A 20555-nucleotide genomic window follows, 5' to 3' on the forward strand; every position below is an offset into this window, starting at 1 on the left:
AGGACAGCAAGGAGAGTCAGAAAAACAAGAGAAAAAAATGACAGCACACCCTTAACAAATGTATTCTCGTCTTCGTGAGAAAATTGATTTAATTCACAGTATGTCTTTCAAAGTCATTCCGCTTACAGTGCATATATACGGAACCAGTGCATTAAATAAAAAACGTCATGGGTTGGAGGCTTGGTTTGGTTTGTTGTTGAGAAAAACATTATTGATTTTTTTTATGGTAACCAGTGCATTTTTTTAATCAGTAAGGCCTTATTAAAGTGTTGAAAAAGAAAAGGAGAGCCGCACATTCTAGGAGCTCAGATGCAATCATTTAATAACCGAATAACCAACGTTTTGACAGACACGCTGTCTTCATCAGGGTATAGTGAACAGGAAGTGTTGAACAGGAAGGATGAAATTACACTGACGCAGTAGTGGATGGTAATAAAATGAGCTTTTATTTTATGAGGACAGGACACTGACCACCTCTCATCTCTCCCAGACCATAACGGTCCCAGGGAGATGATTCTCTCTAATCCAGGGGTGTTTCTCTAGACAGAGACTGAGAGATTAAGGGCTAAAATTATCCTGTAAAATTCCCTCCCTGTTTATTTAAGCACCTGCAATCAGCTGAAATCTGTGGTTTTCCTGAGCATTTGTCTTGGATCCTTGAAATAGCTGCAGTCCTTGCTCAGATGTATCTACAGTTGTCAAGAGTGGGGGCCGAAGCGAGCGCAAGATAAATGCCATAGAACTGGGAGAGTCGCTTCCAACTGTCGCTATCTCCAGCTATCTCTCTGGTCAAAAGCCCTCTTCCTTTTTAGCCCGCCTCTCGTGAGCTGAGCACAAAGGAAATGAAGAGCTGCACAGGTACCATGTAATATTAAACCAAGCCTCCCAACGCTCACATGATGGAAAATGCAACACAGCATGCATAATTGCATTCACACATAACACAATAATTTTGGCATTTAGAAGTAGCCGTGAAATTACCAGGATGAATATTGCAGGGAAACCACTAGTCGAGCATCAGAGCAAGTGTCCCTTAAGTAAATGTACAGTAAATATACAGTAATGTACAGTGAAAATATAGTCTTTGTTTGTATGATCCCTTGTATAACTGGGAATTCTCAGTGAAAGAACACCCAAGTCATTTACAAGCATTGAAAACAACTGAGTGGAAGTGGACACTTCAATCTTATAGAACAGGATGGCCTGTACAGTAATTTGGTCAGTAAACATTTTCAGAGATAGGGAAAGGAGAGACAAATAGAGAGAGAGAGATGGAGAGAGGCCAAGTAGTCAAACTGCACTTCTCCTCAGTTTTTTCCCAGAGTTCTCGAGTTACAGAGAATTTTCACGTCCCTGCTGAGTTTGAGATGGATGTGTCAGTGTGCGCTACTCTTCGATTTCTCTGGGCTTTGCCGAGTCATCCTGGCAAAGGCAGAGTCTAGCATCCCATCCTCCCTCGGATCATCCTGGAATCCCCCTCTCTCTCTCTCTCTCTCTCTCTGGAGTGTGGGCGTACAGTTCAGCACTGTCTCATTTTTCTCTTTCCCTTTTTCTTAGTGACCTTCATGAGGCTCACACGACCTTCCCTTCAGCCAGAGCCGCTCCTTTGCTCACTTCCTTGAAATGAGGGAAGAAGGGATGAGCAGAGGACAAAACAAGCCAAGTCCTCTATCAATGAAGATCAGGTCTTAATCATTCCTGTTCTGTACAGTGTGTCTGTCCAATTGCTTCCTGGTCAAGGTCACAAAGTCAGTAACAGTATAGCAGCCATGTGAACAGTCATGGTCAGGTCAGCTATGGCTGGGAAGGGACAGTATATGGATGTTAGAATGCATTTCACATTAGGGCTGCATCTGGTCACTGTTATGGGACATGCAGTATTGATGTTTGTCGTGGAAGCATCATCCCCATTGAAATGCATTACAGCACACCCACATGTTAACAGACACTGATAACATCAAAGGAAGAGCTTTTAGGGGTTTTCTCATTGGATGGATGGACATAGGCTTGTGGGTGTGGCAAGCATTGCCATTTTCACTGAACCAAGCCATGCTCTAGACAGGGCAGCTATAGGATAATTCTAACATTCCAGTTCAGTTTTCAGACAGAAAAGTATTGCACCTCACACATTTCTGGTGTACATGAATCCCACTTTTATTTTTCGACAGAAAAGGGTGTTTCTTTTTCTGGTTTATTTTGATTACATTGAAAACCATTCTGTGAAAAACCGTAGCACCAGAGCAGATACTTATTGCCCATTCTTAGTTTGTTAAAAAGGTCAATTTGTGCTATTTTGAGTTGAGATCAATTATGATTGTGGAGAAACATTTTCTTCCAGTATATAAAAAAGACTAGCACTTTATTTATTTTCCAGTCATTTGCCAAATAGAATGAGAGAGAGAGAGAAAATGTCATATATCCATTTAAATCACAACAAGTCAAAGCAAAGAAATTAGGCGGCATTTAACATAATTCAAGCAGGGAATTAGCTTTCATGATGAATAATATTATATATTTATATATTTCTATGTATACATATATATGTCTATGTACAAGTATGGCACTTAATTACACGAAAGCAAGACAACACTTTTCACAAATGAAAGCAGTGGGCGCTTTGGTGTATTATAAATTAAGGATGTCACAGACGTTAGCGTTTGCAGCAAATCCACCAGATACTGTTTTGCAAGTCAGCTATATAGCAATGGAATGATTACATACGTTAAGGTCAGTGGTGCGAACACAGGCAACAAAAAACATGAATGATGCTAATGTATTTCAACTAGGTCGATCCGTAGTCAAAATTGATTTATATATTTAAGCATATGCCTATATGAATCTGGAGAATATTTCCCCTCGAACATATAGTCAACCGGTGTATTGTGTCGCTTAAATAGATTGGTGTCAACAATCGGTTGAAAAAATGTTTTTAAAACACTGTCAGTAGCACGCAACGGGTTAGGTTTGGCTCTCGGGTGTTCACCTCTTAGTGCAATTTTCATTTAGCCTACTCTCTTCAAGTACAGTAGATCAACCCACAAAGAGTAAATGCGTGAACACGTCGACATGATCTCTATTTAGCGCTTTACATAGTATAAACGTTACTAAAAAGTTGCATCAGTGCAATGTAATACATAAATTAACAAACGTGTAATCCACGCTTGCCATTGGAGTCCTTAAAAGATAAACAAATTAAAAATCGGCCCACTCTTTTAAGTCATGAAACGGATGTGGCGTGGGGAGTTGTCATCATCCAGTGTTCATCTTGGTTCAATCTTTACACATCGCACATTGTCCCATCGGGAACTCTCTCCATGTGCTACACATAAGCAGAGTCACTGGATTGAGTGCGACCGAAATTAGGCACACTCATTCTAGGCAAGTCCTTATTTCTGATTTCATAAATGGACTTCCGCCTCGCCTGCACTCCTCGCACGGCCGTTTTGATTTTCTTCCACCCCAAATGATTGAGTTCTGCCAGATTCAGCAATACACAAAAGCCACTGACCGCGAACATGAAGACTAGAAACACGGTCTTCTCTGTTGGTCTGGAAACATAGCACTCGACATCTTTTATGCAGGGGTATCGATCACACTCGTACACCGATGGGACATTGAATCCGTACAAGAAATATTGACCCACTAAAAACCCTATTTCCAGCGCGTTTCTGAAAACCACTTGAATTATGTAAAATCTCGAGATACCCTCTTGCCGACTCTTTTTAGACTTTCCAGTAGTTCTCATGGCTGAATTGGGGATATCTTTGACTTCCAAACAGTCGGGCTCGGCTTCTTTGGTGGAGTTCTCTGTGTTCTGAAGTACTCCATTCACAATGGTGTTTTTAATCTTTTTGCTGTCGTCTCGTTTCATTGAATCTTGATCCTTATCCAGGGACAGAAAGACCGTGGAGTACCGTCGCTCCTTCTGTTTCGCCGACTGATGCACCGAGTATGTGATAAAACAAAGACTCGGGGTGCAAACCATTATGATCTGGAAAACCCAAAATCGAATGTGTGAAATTGGGAATGCCTTGTCGTAGCAAGCCTGGTTGCAGCCCGGTTGTAAGGTATTACAAACAAACATGGTTTGCTCGTCATCATAGACTGTCTCTCCAACTATTGCTACGATTAGAATCCGGAAGATCACCACCACAGTTAGTAGGATTCTAAAAACAAACAAACAAACAAACAATGTATGAGTATAGAGTCAGTAAATTATGTTAATTTAGTGCAAATGGCTGGAGATTCAGTACAGTGTCTCTAAGCAGGCGCGTGTTTAGGAGCTGTCCAGTGCTGAAACGAACGCTCTTTGCTGGGATCACGTTCTGCTAGCTCTCAGCACCGGGGTTGGTTCGGATGCTATGTGTATTATGCCTTTATCATGTGTGTCAGTGCGCCATTGTTATATATTTCTGTGTACTCTGAAGTATTTACTCATTGACATTCATCTGTATTTGTGTTTTGAAATGTTTTACAAGCGTTTGTTTGGTAAAGTAAGCATAACAGGCAATAGCGCCCGGTCTCTGCTTCCCACCTATCTAGCCCCAACAACAGCCATTAAAACATGCATATCTGTAGTTATTGGAAATCCAGTTGACATTTTGCTCTTACCTTCCTATCATAGTAGAGTGCTGCTGGACAGCAGCCTCCAGGAGCCTCTCTAGTATGGTCCATTCCCCCATTATTGTTCATCCGGAGGAGGCGAGAGCCCACGGCACTCTGTACGAACTCCTGCCGAATATGTGGAAAATATTTCCCCGGGTTTTTTGTCGTTGTCACTCTCCAGAGGATCCGAGGTTATCTGGCAAATGCATTGATCACGAGCCCTCAGCTGTCCCGCCCTCCTCTCGCCAGCTCCGTGCAATATTGTTCTGTGCTTCTGCCCAAGCGCTCGCACGACGCTGCCACACTTTCTCGTTGTCTTGTGGAGCTGAAGGGCTGCTTACTATAAGCCCTCCTATTTTCGATCTTCAGATCAGGTTGATGGGTCGCGCGCTGTGTCTGGATGGAGGGAGGTTGGATTTAATGTCTTGCCAGCATTAATCCGCCTTTAAGTAGTCCCCTCCCTACGTCACGCGCAGACAGGTTGGTGGAGCGCTGCCAAAATACCAGGATTTCTCATTTTCAATATTCGACGAATGGAACCCAGGGACGGCGCGCAAGATTAATATGTGATAACATGATTGGTGATAACCTCAATGCACCTTGGGTGTTTCTAGTTTATAACACATCAAAATTACTGAGCCAGACCGAATTGTGTCCGGTTGCGCGCACTCAGTGTGACTGGGGTAGAGAGGGAGAGGGGTTGTGAAAGCGCCGTGTCCTTAAACCGCAGGTCAAGACATGGCGCCCAGATACGTTTTCGGAGCCACTTTTAAGGCAGATAGGCCTACCTGTTGCTTTCTTTTTACTGTAATCATGACAATGCCTGCCGTAAAGCAGCTGTCCTTGAGTGCCAGTGGGATCCCACAGATCTCAATGCTCCTAGTAACCCAGTGTGCATAAGACGTGATAAAGACGTATTTTACTGGTAGAAATCTGGTCGGGACTTCTTATAATCAGATCACAACTAGATTAAGACATATTTTTCATGATCACTTTTTGAAATCATGAAAAATGTCTTATTTTGGTTGATATATGTTTTTTGGTTGAAATTGAACTACTGACCAGTTATCTAAATGATACTCAATTAATAGACACCAATCTATATAAACATTTGCATAGTGTTTGTATGCCATGCTCTCATTGCATATAAGACACTAGAATCATTACAGTTATAAAAATCGGAGTAATGTTCTTTTTCAGCAGGGTTTGCATGATTCAGTTTAGCGTACTTGGCAAACAACAGCTGGCAGCGCTCTCCAAAGCAGGTTATGGTCTCGTTGGCATACTGTACCCAGTCAACACTCTTGGCTCGGGCCTATTCCGTTTGAGACTCGGCATGGACTTGGACTCGGGGGGCTTCATGTTTTCCCGAGCGATGCAGAATCATATTACGATGGGCTCCAGCTAATGGTACTCGTGCAGAGTCCACTTCACTTTATCCAGACAGATTAACTTTTTCAGGAGTAGGGCAAGGTTTTTATTCTGCAGGTGATGAAATACCAATTTAAAAAAACTAAGAATTGTGATATTTCACCTCAAATACATCGAATTTGCCAGGTCATTAAAAGCTCAAATTGAAAGAATGGTTATTTAATTACTGATATCAAATCAAATCAGATTTTATTTGTCACATGCGCTGAATACAACAGGTGTAGACCTTACAGTGAAATGCTTACTTACAAGCCCTTAACCAACAATGCGGTTTTAAGAAAAATAAGTGTTTAGTAAAAAATTGATAACAAAAAAATATTTAAAGAGCAGCAGTAAAATAACAGTAGCGAGGCTATATACAGGGGGTACCGGTACAGAGTCAATGTGCGGGGGCACAGGTTAGTCGAGGTAATTGAGGGAATATGTACATGTAGGTAGAGTTAAAGTGACTATGCATAGATAATAAACAGAGAGTAGCAGCAGCGTAAAAGATGGGCAGGGGGGTGTCCGCATGGCCATTTGATTAGCTGTTCAGGGGACTTATGGCTTGGGGGTAGAAGCTGTTAAGAAGCCTTTTGGACCTAGACTTGGCGCTCCGGTACCGCTTGCCGTGCGTCTATGACTAGGGTGGCTGGAGTCTTTGACAATTTTTAGGGCCTTCCTCTGACACCGCCTGGTATAGAGGTCCTGGATGGCAGGAAGCTTGGCCCCAGTGATGTACTGGGCCGTACGCACTACCCTCTGTAGTGCCTTGCGGTCGGAGACCGAGCAGTTGCCATACCAAGCAGTGATGCAACCAGTCAGGATGCTCTCGATGGTGCAGCTGTAGAACTGTTTGAGGATCTGATGACCCATGCCAAATATTTTCAGTCTCCTGAATAGGCTTTGTCGTGCCCTCTTCATGACTGTCTTGGTGTGTTTGGACCATGATAGTTTGTTAGTGATGTGGAAACCAAGGAACTTGAAGCTCTCAACCTGCTCCACTACAGCCCAGTCGATGAGAATGGGGGTGTGCTTGGTCCTCTTCTTTTTCCTGTAGTCCACAATCATCTCCTTTGTCTTGATCACACTGAGGGAGAGGTTGTTATCCTGGCACCACATGGCCTGGTCTCTGACCTCCTCCCTATAGGCTGTCGCATCATTGTCGGTGATCAGGCCTACCACTGTTGTGTCGTCTGCAAACTTAATGATGGTGTTGGAGTCGTGCCTGGCCATGCAGTCATGGGTGAACAGGAAGTACAGGAGGGGACTGAGCACGCACCCCTGAGGGGCCCCCGTGTTGAGGATCAGCGTGGCAGATGTGTTGTTACCTACCCTTACCACCTGGGGGCGGCCCGTCAGGAAGTCCAGGATCCAGTTGCAGATGGAGGTGTTTAGTCCCAGGGTCCTTAGCTTAGTGATGAGTTTTGAGGGCACTATGGTGTTGAACGCTGAGCTGTAGTCAATTAATATCATTCTCACGTAGGTGTTCCTTTTGTCCAGGTGGGAAAGGGCAGTGTGGAGTGCAATAGAGATTGCATCATCTGTGGATCTGTTGGGGCGGTATGCATTTGGAGTGGGTCTAGGGTTTCTGGGATAATGGTGTTGATGTGAGCCATGACCAGCCTTTCAAAGCACTTCCTGGCTACAGACGTGAGTGCTACGGATCAGTAGTCATTTAGGCAGGTTACCTTAGTGTTTTTGGGCACAGGGACTATGGTGGTCTGCTTGAAACATGTAGGTATTACATACTCAGTCAGGGACAGGTTGAAAATGTTAGTGAAGACACTGCTCGGAGTACACGTCCTGGTAATCCGTCTGGCCCTGCGGTCTTGTGAATGTTGACCTGTTTAAAGTTCTTACTCACATCGGCTACGGAGAGCGTGATCACACAGTCGTCCGGAACAGCTGATGCTCTCATGCATGCTTCAGTGTTGCTTGCCTCAAAGTGAGCATAGAAGTAATTTAGCTTGTCTGGTAGGCTCGTGTCACTGGGCAGCTCGCGTCTGTGCTTCCCTTTGTAGTCTGTAATAGTTTGCAAGCCCTGCCGACGAGCGTCGGAGCCGGTGTACTACGATTCAATCTTAGTCCTGTATTGACGCTTTGCCTGTTTGATGGTTCGTCGGAGGGCATAGCGTGATTTCTTATAAACGTCCAGGTTAGAGTCCCGCTCCTTGAAAGTGGCAGCTCTACCCTTTAGCTCAGTGCGAATGTTGCCTGTAATCCATGGCTTCTGGTTGGGGTATGTACGTACGGTCACTGTGGGGACGACGTCATCGATGCACTTATTGATGAAGCCAGTGACTGATGTGGTGTACTCCTCAATGCCATCGGAAGAATCCCGGAACATATTCCAGTGTGTGCTAGCAAAACAGTCCTGTAGCTTAGCATCTGCGTTATCTGACCTCTTTATTGACCGAGTCACTGGTGCTTCAGGAGGATAGAGTTATGGTCAGATTTGCCAAATGGAGGTCTAGAGTTTTCTTCCCTCTGGTTGCACATTTAACATGCTGGTAGAAGTGAGGTAAAACGGATTTAAGTTTCCCTGCATTAAAGTCCCCGGCCACAAGGAGCGCCACCTCTGGAGGAGCATTTTCCTGTTTACTTATGGCCTTATACAGCTCATTGAGTGCGGTCTTAGTGCCAGCATCGGTTTGTGGTTGTAAATAGACAGCTACAAAAATATAGATGAAAACTCTCTTGGTAAATAGTGTGGTCTACAGCTTTGTCACGCCCTGGCTCTGGGGACTCTCATATGTTGAGCCAGGGTGTGTAGAGTCATTGTTTTGTGTTCTATGTTTCAGTGTCTAGTTCATGTGTTTCTATGTTGGCCGGGGTGGTTCTCAATCAGAGGCAACGTGAATCAGCTGTTGGATGTTGTCTCTGATTGGGAACCATACTTAGGCAGCCTATTGTGCTCTTGTGTTTCGTGGGATCTTGAGCCGTAAGGTTTGTTTGTTAACCGAGGACTTCACGTTTCGTTGTTTTATTAGTTGTGTAAGTACTCTAATAAAAGATGTACGCATTCCACGCTGCGCCTTGGTCTACTCCTTTTGACGATCGTGACAAGCTTATCATGAGATACTCTACCACAGGCGAGCAAAACCTAAAGACTTCCTTAATATTAGATTTTGTGCACCAGCTGTTTACAAATATACACAGACCGCCACCCCTTGTCTTACCGGAGGCAGCTGTTCTATCTTGCCGATGCAGCGTATATCCCGCCAGCTGTATGTTATCCATGTCGTCGTTCAGCCACAACTCGGTGAAACATAAGATATTACAGTTTTTAATGTCCTGTTGGTAGGATATTCGTGATCGTAGTTTGTCTATTTTGTTATCAATGATTGTACGTTGGCTAATAGGACTGATGGTAGAGGCAGATTACCCACTCGCCGTCGGATCCTTACAAGGCACCCCGACCTACGTCCCCGATATCTCTGTCTCTTTCTCATGTGAATGACGGGGATTTGGGCCTTCTCGGGTGTCTGAAGAAAATCCTTTACGTCCGACTCGTTAAAGAAAAAATCTTCGTCCAGTACGAGGTGAGTAATTGCTGTCCTAATATCCAGAAGCTCTTTTTGGTCATAAGAGACGGTGGAAGAAACATTATGTACAAAATAAGTTACAAATAACGTGAAAAAACACACACAATAGCCCATTAAACTGCAGACATCTCCTCCGGCGCCATTTTGCTGTGTGAGTTGGCTTCTAATAATAATATTTTGTTGATTGTACTGTTTATTGTGTTGCACATTCTCTTCTGTTACACTGAATGTTCTATTATGACTAACTACATTTCCTTTCAGAATTTAACAAATAAAACATAGGCCTATGTATTTTATTTCAATATCCTACTACACCAGGATTGACAGAAACCTATTTCTCCCATTTATTACCATAAATAATTTTTAAAAAAGTATTGCACCTGAATTTGACAATTTTTATTGATTTATTTTATTTTACACTTATTTTACCAGGTAAGTTGACCCTGAGAATATGACATGTATATATTTGACCTTAAAGCTTTTAAGCAATTAACATAATACATGCAGTCATTTTATAAAAATGTCAGTAGCTAAATAAGGAGGTAGGCATATCAGTTCCAGCTAAAACTTGGATTGGAATCTGTGCCTCAAGCAGCAGTAGATCTCTACGCGCACTGCTTGCATATGGCACATTGGGACAAAGTGCCTGGTAGGCTACACAACAACACTGCTGGGAAACAACAACAGTTTCTCGAAATGTACACAAAACACTTCAAAAAGATTTGGCCGCTAAGTGGTAGTCCCTGTTCTCCTGCATTCTTGTTTTATTTTTGTAAGTAAAGCGGCAGTTTGTTGGGGAGAATATAGTCCCCTGTAGCTCGGTTGGTAGAGCATGGCGCTTGCAATGCCAGGGTTGTGGGTTCGTTTCCAACGGGGGGCCAGTATGAAAATGTATGGACTCACTAACTGTAAGTCGCTCTGGATAAGAGCGTCTGCTAAATGACTAAAATGTAAATGTAAATGTAAAAAATTAGAAATGTCAAGGAAAGTTTTGCTAGCTAGCTGGCTAATTTTAGCATGCTAATGTTAATGTTAGCCCTCTGGCTAATCTTCCATTGACATGGTAAGTTAACATTTTTACCTGTTTACCAAACATTTTGACATTTTGATATAATTTTAGTTAATGACAGTAAATGTTTGTATGTGTGTTCTCTCTGATGCTCTCTCTCGCTCTCTGTATGTGTGTGTGTGTGTGTGAGTGAGAGAGAGAAGGAAAGACAGAGAGCTGATGATCACAATAACTTATAGAAAAGATTGTCATCATGTCAACATTGTGTTATGCTAGCTGTGTGTGTGTGTGTGTGTGAGAGAGAGAGAGAGAGAGAGAGAGAGAGAGACTTTAAGCTAGCCTAATTCTTGAAACTTGTACCCCCCACCATGGATGTGAAGTTTTTCTTGATTCATCAGGGATCCTTGTATTTTTGTCTTTTGTATTTGACCATACGGTACATTTAGCCTATCCCTGCTCCCCCTCAACACTCATTCTAACTTTACAGCTCTCAACTGCCTTGTTCAATTCTTGATTCTCTTTTTTGCAGGAATCTTCTAGCTTGGATGGCAGGATGGAGGAGGAACAAAAGGGAGGAGTACAGAAGTTATCCAGCCAGCTGACTAAGAAATGGAAATAGCCTATGTTTTGCTGTTGATCTCTATCTCTCTCCGTATGTCTGCCTGACTGCCAGATTGCTGAGGGGCAACATAGTCTATGTACTTGCTAGGCTAAGTCTAACTTAGTGAAGACCTTAGGTAATGGTTAATCATGATTCGTTTCAGTCTTTACAGTTCCTGAAACATGTAAATGACCTGATGCATGGCCTCTACAGCAGTGCTTGGCCAACCACTCAGTTACCAGGGACCTATTCTGCCACATCCCAGGGAAAGGAGAGAGCAGAACCACCCCTCAAATCCATAGTCAAGTTTTGTGCGCAAAATGTTTATTTTTTCTGTTTGAAACTCTGATCTTCAATGTGCTTTGTAAGAGCTAGGTTTGTACTAGCTATGCTAATGATCATTAACGTTTTTTCTCTGCATCAGGTCTCACTGAGACTGGATTCCCCAAGAGACATGCTATTCAGCTGCCCATAATGTCTGATCATACACTCTTAGAAAAAAAAGTTGCTATCTAGAACCTAAAAGGGTTCATCGGCTGACCCCATAGGATAACCCTTTGAAGAATCATTTTTGGTCCAATATAGAACCCTTTTTGATTCCAAGTAGAATTCTCTTGGGTTCCATGTAGAACACTTTCTGCAGAGGGTTCTACATGGAACCAAAAAGGGTTATGTTATGGGGACAGCCGAGTAACCCTTTTGGAACCCTTTTTACTAAGAGTGTAGTGTAAGTAGATCCAATTAAAATAGCACTTATTTTAATGATATACAGTAAGTTTGTAAAGCAAATAAAATCCTATTTTAACTCACCTTTTTTTGTGTCCTCATTCAACAGACACCTCCCTTGGTGAGTCATGTAAAGTTTCTCCCACTTCTCTCTTGCTCATTCTCCCTGTCACTCACTCAAACACATTTTTTTTTCTCTATTTAATGCCGCTTTACACATTATTACATTATTACATTTACCTTTCTGTCTGGAACCATGTCCTAAGGATTATGGAGCGGTGTGTTTATACAACATTACAACATGTATTAGGATTAAGCAAATCTTTACCATTTAGAGATGAGTTAAAAATGGTCATTATCCAACTACTGTCTAATTTTATATCCTCTTAAAATGTTTCAAGTTGATGACCAATGAATTCATGTCCCACTTCAATAATATTATGAAGGGAGAGAGGAGCAATCATGCCTTTGCTACCACTCGTGTGTGCTCCTTTGTAGTTGGTAAGTAAATATGAGCAGTTGAGACATTTGACATAGACAATGAGACATTTTTTGTAGATTCTGGCTGTTAAATATAGTTTACTGTTCTGTCGTGTGTCCTGCATATCCACATTATGCCAATCGTTCATTTATTCTCTTCTCTTTCTATGCTTACAGCCATGAAAAGCCAGAAAACTCAGGAGGTTGATGTGTTGCGGGGCCTCTGGGAAGTCCTAAAATATGCCCCTGACCGCCGTGGTGGAGGAGGACACAAAGTATGTATATGAGCAAGTTGCTCTTTTTTGAAGACATCTAAGCTATAACTTCCACAAACTTCTTCAACTAGTACTATGGAAATACTTTGGAAATACCTTTAGCCAACTGTCCACAAAGTTTCTTCAGGAATATCCTTCTCTAGTTTTCTATCTCAAATTGAAAAAGTTGTATTCCGCTGATTCTCTTCACTGCAGATCTGACTCATCACACCACTCTTATTAATCATTAATAAAATAAAACAATCTGCCTTTATATAATCTGTGTCCCAGTCTTTCTATGCATGTAATGTCTGTAGGTGAATTATGAAACAATTACTGTATGCAGATGTGCAAAAACATTGTGATGTAGATTTGTTTTTGCCATTGCTTTATCTATTTTAAATGTAAGAATATGTTGTAGATTTAAACTTTAATTGGTGACTATGGAAACAAATAGAAATACACTGCTCAAAAAAATAAAGGGAACACTTAAACAACACAATGTAACTCCAAGTCAATCACACTTCTGTGAAATCAAACTGTCCACTTAGGAAGCAACACTGATTGACAATACATTTCACATGCTGTTGTGCAAATGGAATAGACAACAGGTGGAAATTATAGGCAATTAGCAAGACACCCCCAATAAAGGAGTGGTTCTGCAGGTGGTGACCACAGACTACTTCTCAGTTCCTATGCTTCCTGGCTGATGTTTTGGTCACTTTTGAATGCTGGCGGTGCTTTCACTCTAGTGGTAGCATGAGACGGAGTCTACAACCCACACAAGTGGCTCAGGTAGTGCAGCTCATCCAGGATGGCACATCAATGCGAGCTGTGGCAAGAAGGTTTGCTGTGTCTGTCAGCGTAGTGTCCAGAGCATGGAGGCGCTACCAGGAGACAGGCCAGTACATCAGGAGACGTGGAGGAGGCCGTAGGAGGGCAACAACCCAGCAGCAGGACCGCTACCTCCGCCTTTGTGCAAGGAGGAGCAGAAGGAGCATTGCCAGAGCCCTGCAAAATGACCTCCAGCAGGCCACAAATGTGCATGTGTCTGCTCAAACGGTCAGAAACAGACTCCATGAGGGTGGTATGAGGGCCCAACGTCCACAGGTGGGGGTTGTGCTTACAGCCCAACGCCATGCACGATGTTTGGCATTTGCCAGAGAACACCAAGATTGGCAAATTCGCCACTGGCGCCCTGTGCTCTTCACAGATGAAAGCAGGTTCACACTGAGCACGTGACAGACGTGACAGAGTCTGGAGACGCCGTGGAGAACGTTCTGCTGCCTGCAACATCCTCCAGCATGACCATTTTGGTGGTGGGTCAGTCATGGTGTGGGGTGGCATTTCTTTGGGGGGCTGCACAGCCCTCCATGTGCTCGCCAGAGGTAGCCTGACTGCCATTAGGTACCGAGATGAGATCCTCAGACCCCTTGTGAGACCATATGCTGGTGCGGTTGGCCCTGGGTTCCTCCTAATGCAAGACAATGCTAGACCTCATGTGGCTGGAGTGTGTCAGCAGTTCCTGCAAGAGGAAGGCATTGATGCTATGGACCGCCCGTCCCCCAGACCTGAATCCAATTGAGCACATCTGGGACATCATGTCTCGCTCCATCCACCAACACCACGTTGCACCACAGACTGTCCAGGAGTTGGCGGATGCTTTAGTCCAGGTCTGGGAGGAGATCCCTCAGGAGACCATCCGCCACCTCATCAGGAGCATGTCCAGGCGTTGTAGGGAGGTCATACAGGCACGTGGAGGCCACACACACTACTGAGCCTCATTTTGACTTGTTTTAAGGACATTACATCAAAGTTGGATCAGCCTGTAGTGTGGTTTTCCACTTTAATTTTGAGTGTGACTCCAAATCCAGACCTCCATGGGTTGATAAATTTGATTTCCATTGATAATTTTTGTGTGATTTTGTTGTCAGCACATTCAACTATGTAAAGAATTTTTTTTTTAATAAGATTATTTCATTCATTCAGATCTAGGATGTGTTATTTTAGTGTTCCCTTTATTTTTTTGAGCAGTATATAATGAACAATGTTTTCAATATCCAACTTTTTCCTCTGCAATACCTTTTACAGTGGGTAATGAACTGTAGTCAGGTGGTCATTACCAGGTTATGATGAGGTCTTAACTATGACCAGTAGGCTACATAATATAGCACATAATATAGTGCTCAGAATTATGATCAGCTGGTCAGATAGAGGTTACAATTATGACCAACTGGTCGTATGGTGGTCAGAAAAATACGTAATATCTACCAGAATAAGACGTTATCTTTTCAACCAGGTTTTGCCCACTGGGAAAGCTATTGTTTCCACCATAGGGCAAAGATATTGCTGTGGATATACTGTGACTAAGTGAAAGTAGCATCTGAGTTGCTAATAGCTTTATGAGGTTGCCTGTCTGTGTTGGGGCTTTAAAAAAGGCATCAAAATAGGCCTATCTGGCCCTGCCTTGTGTTTTGCACTTAGATATGATCAATTCAACTACAGAGCAGGGAGCATGTACACGACTTAACATTAGACTATTTTAAGACACAACCATACAAATATTTGTCAATGAAATCTCTGATTATTTCAAAGACGTGGTAGGCCTAATAATAATTTCAAATTGAGTAGCCTTTATTATATTTTCACATAAATATTTGAAAATATAGAATACAAATATTAATCTTATTTCCACCCAAATGTAATGCATTACAATGCTGGATAGGCCTATGCCTAATAAGTGAATTGTTTAATGAGGCTACTAAGATGCCTCATGAATGCTCAGGAAAATATTTATATTTTTGACCATTGCTGTGGAAGAGAACTGATGTTTACACATAGAACGTACCTTTGCAGATAGAATCTATTACCTGATCTAAGGTGCACGGATTAGTGTGAGGGATTATGTGACTTTGTTTTTATTCAATGAACGGGCATGTTTAATGGATCATCAGATGGCTTAGCTCTCCCTGCTATAATCTTTCATAACCTCAAATCATTATAACCTTCCAATGAATCATCACGTGATGTGATAAACGAGAAGGGGTGTGTGTGTGTGTGTGTGTGTGTGTAAGAGAGGGAGAGGCAGAGGGGAGGGGGGAAGCTCAGCACGAGGTCATCAGTAATGCAAACACTGCATACCAATACACAAGTCACAACACCCATGAAACACATGGCAAAAACACACCAATCCAAGTCCTTAATTTATGCAGTGTCAATTCCTGTATTTTCTTTGATGTTTTTCATTCGCATGTATGCTCCCCACTGGCTGACCTGTACAGTCTTAACAGAACAAGGTATTTTACGGTGCCATTCCTGACACCTTTGTCATTGAAGAGTCATATAGACCTATATGTTTAAGCTATAAGCTATTGTGATTAAGGAACATGCTCTCCCTACATGATTTATAAGTGACCTCTAAAATGTATAGGCTATCCTTATATGGGATAACTGAAGTGTATCTATCGCAAGCCACAATGAGACACAAAAAGGTGTGTTGCAAGTCCCGGGTCTCGTTTATTTATAAACCTATACATATCCACATATAAATTGCACTTGAGTGTAAACAAACTGGCCTGGGCCGTAAGTTAATTTGAGCGCAGACGGAGCAGAGGTAAGGTGGAGGAGGGGGCATGGTGACTAGAAGCATTTCCGGTGGACGATGGAGGGGCCGGCCTCATCATACTCCTGCTTGCTGATCCACATCTGCTGGAAGGTGGAGAGGGAGGCCAGGATGGAGCCGCCGATCCACACAGAGTACTTCCTCTCAGGGGGAGCGATGATCTACAAACAAGTGATAATGCCATTGGTTAGTGGCCTAATAGCAAGGTGTTTTATAAAGTGAAAAAATTGTTCTGTTCTTATGTGCATAACATTTACATAATAGACCATACTCTCAAATGGGCAGGAAAATAGCTGACTTTGTTACATTTTTGGGTTTCAAAGTTGTGCCCCATAGCACTAAACCTTTGGGAAATACATTGTAATAGAACATTGAAAATAAAGAACAATCCTACAACAGCAGGTCTAAATCAACATTACCTTAATCTTCATGGTGCTAGGGGCCAAAGCTGTGATCTCCTTCTGCATCCAGTCAGCAATACCAGGGTACATGGTGGTACCACCAGACAGAACGTTGTTGGCATACAGGTCCTTACGGATGTCAATGTCACACTTCATGATGCTGTTGTAGGTAGTTTCGTGAATGCCAGCAGATTCCATACCTGTTTACCAAAGGACAATGATGTTATCTTTCAATTATCTTATTTTTTGTTGTACTTTTACCCCTTTTTCGTGATATCCACTTGGTAGTTACAGTCTTGTCCCATCGCTGCAACTCCACTACGGACTCGGGAGAGGCGAATGGTCGAAAGCCATGTGTCCTCCGAAACACGACCCCGCCAAGCTGCACTGCTTCTTGACACACTGCTCGCTTAACCCAGAAGCCAGCCGCACCAATGTGCCGGAGGAAACACCGTCCAGCTGGCAACCGAAGTCAGCTTGCAGGCGCCCGGCCCGCCACAAGGAGTCATTAGAGCGCAATGGGAAAAGGAAATCCCGGCCGGCCAAACCCTCCCCTAACCCAGACGACGCTGGGTCAATTGTGCACTGCCTCATGGGTCTCCAGGTCACGGCCGGCTGTAACACAGCCTGGGATCGAACCCGGGTCTGTAGTGACACCTAAATGATGTTATCTTTCAATCTGAGCCAGCCCCCTCTGGATAAATAGGCTACACTTGTTATGACATTCAACTGTGAAAATACAGTAGTTGGTCAGTTGGCCTCTAGAGCGTTGGCTGTGAACAGGTGCTGAAATGGACAGCTCCTCTTGTTATAGTAGTTATGTCAACAAGCATCTGCAGCTCATGCTTCACATGCTGGGGTTGTATTTCAAAAGCAGCATCAATATGTTAGTCAGCTAAACCAGCAAACTTTATATAAACACACAGAAAGGCCTATGATTTAAATATAATACAAAGATAAATGAAAGCTAAAGCTGAATATGGGTTTAGTTAAGCCTATCTGGATATCAGGATAATTCATTGATTCTGTTTTGTGAAAATACCCGCAGGCATATGCTCTGTTACCCTACGTCACATAGATGACTTTAACGAAGTCTAACTAATTCACAGCAGTCGTATACGTTATTACACAATGATTATCTCAACTTAAGATAACCGTGTGTAGTATATAAACGGCTGGTGAGATCAGTAATACGCACCAATGAAGGAGGGCTGGAAGAGAGTCTCGGGGCAACGGAACCTCTCGTTACCGATGATGATGACCTGACCGTCGGGCAACTCGTAGCTCTTCTCCAGGGAGGAGGAGGAGGCAGCGGTGGCCATCTCATTCTCAAAGTCCAAAGCCACGTAGCACAGCTTTTCCTTGATGTCACGCACTATCTCACGCTCAGCTGTTGGGTTTCAAGTGTGGCATTTGATTGTTATTGAAAAATATAGGCTAACATTTGTGGCATATCATTTTTGCCGAATTTCATGCTTTTCCTCATTCCTCATACGGTTAATATTGCCCATGTCCCGTGTGTACCAGTAGTTACGAAAGAGTAGCCACGCTCGGTCAGGATCTTCATGAGGTAGTCTGTGAGGTCGCGACCGGCCAGATCCAGACGCATGATGGCATGGGGCAGAGCATAACCCTCATAGATGGGCACGAGTCCAGGACAATACCTGAAAAAGTGTGGCGATATATGTTAGCATTGAAGAAGACCTTTCAGATGGTCATGGCTGAAGACTACTTATCTATCAATCATACCTGTGGTACGTCCAGATGCGTAAAGGGACAGCACGGCCTGGATGGCCACGTACATGGCGGGGACGTTGAAGGTCTCAAACATGATCTGGGTCATCTTCTCCCTGTTGGCTTTTGGGTTGAGGGGAGCCTCTGTCAGCAGGGTGGGGTGCTCCTCAGGTGCCACACGCAACTCGCTGTAGAAGGTGTGATGCCAGATCTTCTCCATGTCATCCCAGTTGGTGATGATGCCGTGCTCAATGGGGTACTTCAGGGTCAGGATACCCCTCTTGCTCTGGGCCTCGTCACCGACATAGGAATCTTTCTGACCCATACCGACCATGACGCCCTGAGAAAACGCAAGGATAGGTCTGAATGAACGTGGCTTATGATAGCCTATCAAATGGCATCTGAGTGGCATTTACACATGGCTCGCCAAGGTTCCAAAGTGATGTTGTGATTTTACAGACAATAATAACCGAACTCAATTTATTTTGTTATCACACAGCAGCTTCAGGTGAAGTACTCTACCTGGTGACGTGGGCGACCCACGATGGAGGGGAAGACAGCGCGCGGTGCGTCATCTCCGGCGAAGCCAGCCTTCACCAGGCCAGAGCCGTTGTCGCACACCAAAGCAGTAGTCTCCTCGTCGTCGCACATGGTGTCAGCTTTGACTGTAGCGGTACAATAATATGGTCATTTAGATTTTAGCACACGATTTTACGTTTGGACAATATGGCACAATCAATGCACCATGCTCCAATCAACTGAGCTGTGAATTACGCATATATGGCAAATTAAATGGGAGTGTTAATACTAGGCTATATATGGCCATTATATTTTAGAACCATGTTTTACTGCAGGTTTGTTAGTTGAATCACATCAGTTGAAATAAGGGGTGGATGCAACCATCATATACTTATTTTACATTATTTCCTCTTCAGTCTATCCATTTTATAGAGGACGCTAGTTTAGCAAGTATTTATGGTTGTAATTCAGAAGTTTAATGGTTAGTGACTTTTTGTAAGTATGCTTCATGCCTACCAATTTGTACTTATTTTTACTTGCTAATGCAGCTCACACTGTGGTAATTCAGTAGCCTACTACTACATCATCATTTGTTACTTGGCACACCATGTCCTCATCTATTATTCATGGTCTGTATACAATAACCAAATGTCAAACGCGAGAAAATAACAAATGGGCTTGAAAAATACAAAAGTATGCAGCCGAAAAACGTAGAATTGGTGTATGGTGAAAGATCTGTATCTTCGACGCAGTTCCAGTTAGGGAATGCCAGTTGGTTAGTCGCGGATGAGAGCATTCATTTTTTACATTTTAGTCATTTAGCAGACGCTCTTATCCAGAGCAACTTACAGTTAGTGAGTACATACATTTTCATACTGGCCCCCCGTGGGAAACGAACCCACAACCCTGGCGTTGCAAGCGCCATGCTCTACCAACTGAGCTACATTCAGAATCTTGCCAGGTTAGCATAATTGTGGTCCTCCAAGGTAATTTCAAAATACTTATAATTTCTCACTCTTGACTCAAGAGGAAGAGCTGATAAAACTAGCGCTACTCACCAGATCAGCACCGTGCGCTGGACCTTCAGTGCAAAACCAGGGGCAAGGAGCTGTGAGGACGCGCCAATTTATACTCTGACAGTGTGCGCCACCTTCTCCTTATTTGGTAGACCTCGCACCATTGACAAGCGCGTGCCCATTAATGGAATGGTGAGGAGAGGGGCATCCGTGCCCGCGGCCCATGTAGGGAGGAAGATGAGGGCAGCTAGACAATGCGGGTCAGCCGGACAATAGGCTACACCAGAAGAGGCTGGTGGGAGGAGCTATAGGAGGACAGTCTCATTGTAAAGGCTGGAATGGAATTAATGGAACGTTATCAAACATATGGAAACCACATTTTTGACTGTTCCATATATTCCATTCCAGTCATTACAATGAGCCTGACCTCCTATAGCTCCTCCCACCAGCCTCCACTGGGCTACACACACCTCTGTTTCCAACAATGTCAAATACCAGGTTAGAGAACAATATGAAAAAAAAATAATGATATGAACATCTTAGTTGACTTCTTGATGCTGCAAGTTCCCCGAACATTGTTCTATTGATCATATTCTGTGGGAAATTAAGCAGATTCTAGCATTGATGCAG

The 20555-nt window shown here is 43.3% G+C and overlaps 1 protein-coding gene and 1 pseudogene across 1 annotated transcript; both read right to left on the bottom strand.

The window, feature by feature from the left end:
- Positions 1 to 305: 305 nt before the first annotated feature.
- Positions 306 to 5047, bottom strand: LOC121539452 (gap junction delta-2 protein). Its single transcript, XM_041847959.2, has 2 exons — positions 4612 to 5047; positions 306 to 4166 (listed from the first exon to the last, which is right to left on the bottom strand). The coding sequence occupies exons 1-2, from the start codon at positions 4680 to 4682 to the stop codon at positions 3320 to 3322; spliced, it is 918 nt and encodes a 305-aa protein (XP_041703893.1). The 5' UTR covers positions 4683 to 5047; the 3' UTR covers positions 306 to 3319.
- An 11078-nt stretch (positions 5048 to 16125) lies between these two features.
- LOC121539453 lies at positions 16126 to 20190 on the bottom strand (annotated as a pseudogene).
- Between the last annotated feature and the right edge of the window lie 365 nt (positions 20191 to 20555).

Source organism: Coregonus clupeaformis, chromosome 25 (assembly GCF_020615455.1).
Source record: "Coregonus clupeaformis isolate EN_2021a chromosome 25, ASM2061545v1, whole genome shotgun sequence".
NCBI classification, from domain to species: domain Eukaryota; kingdom Metazoa; phylum Chordata; class Actinopteri; order Salmoniformes; family Salmonidae; genus Coregonus; species Coregonus clupeaformis.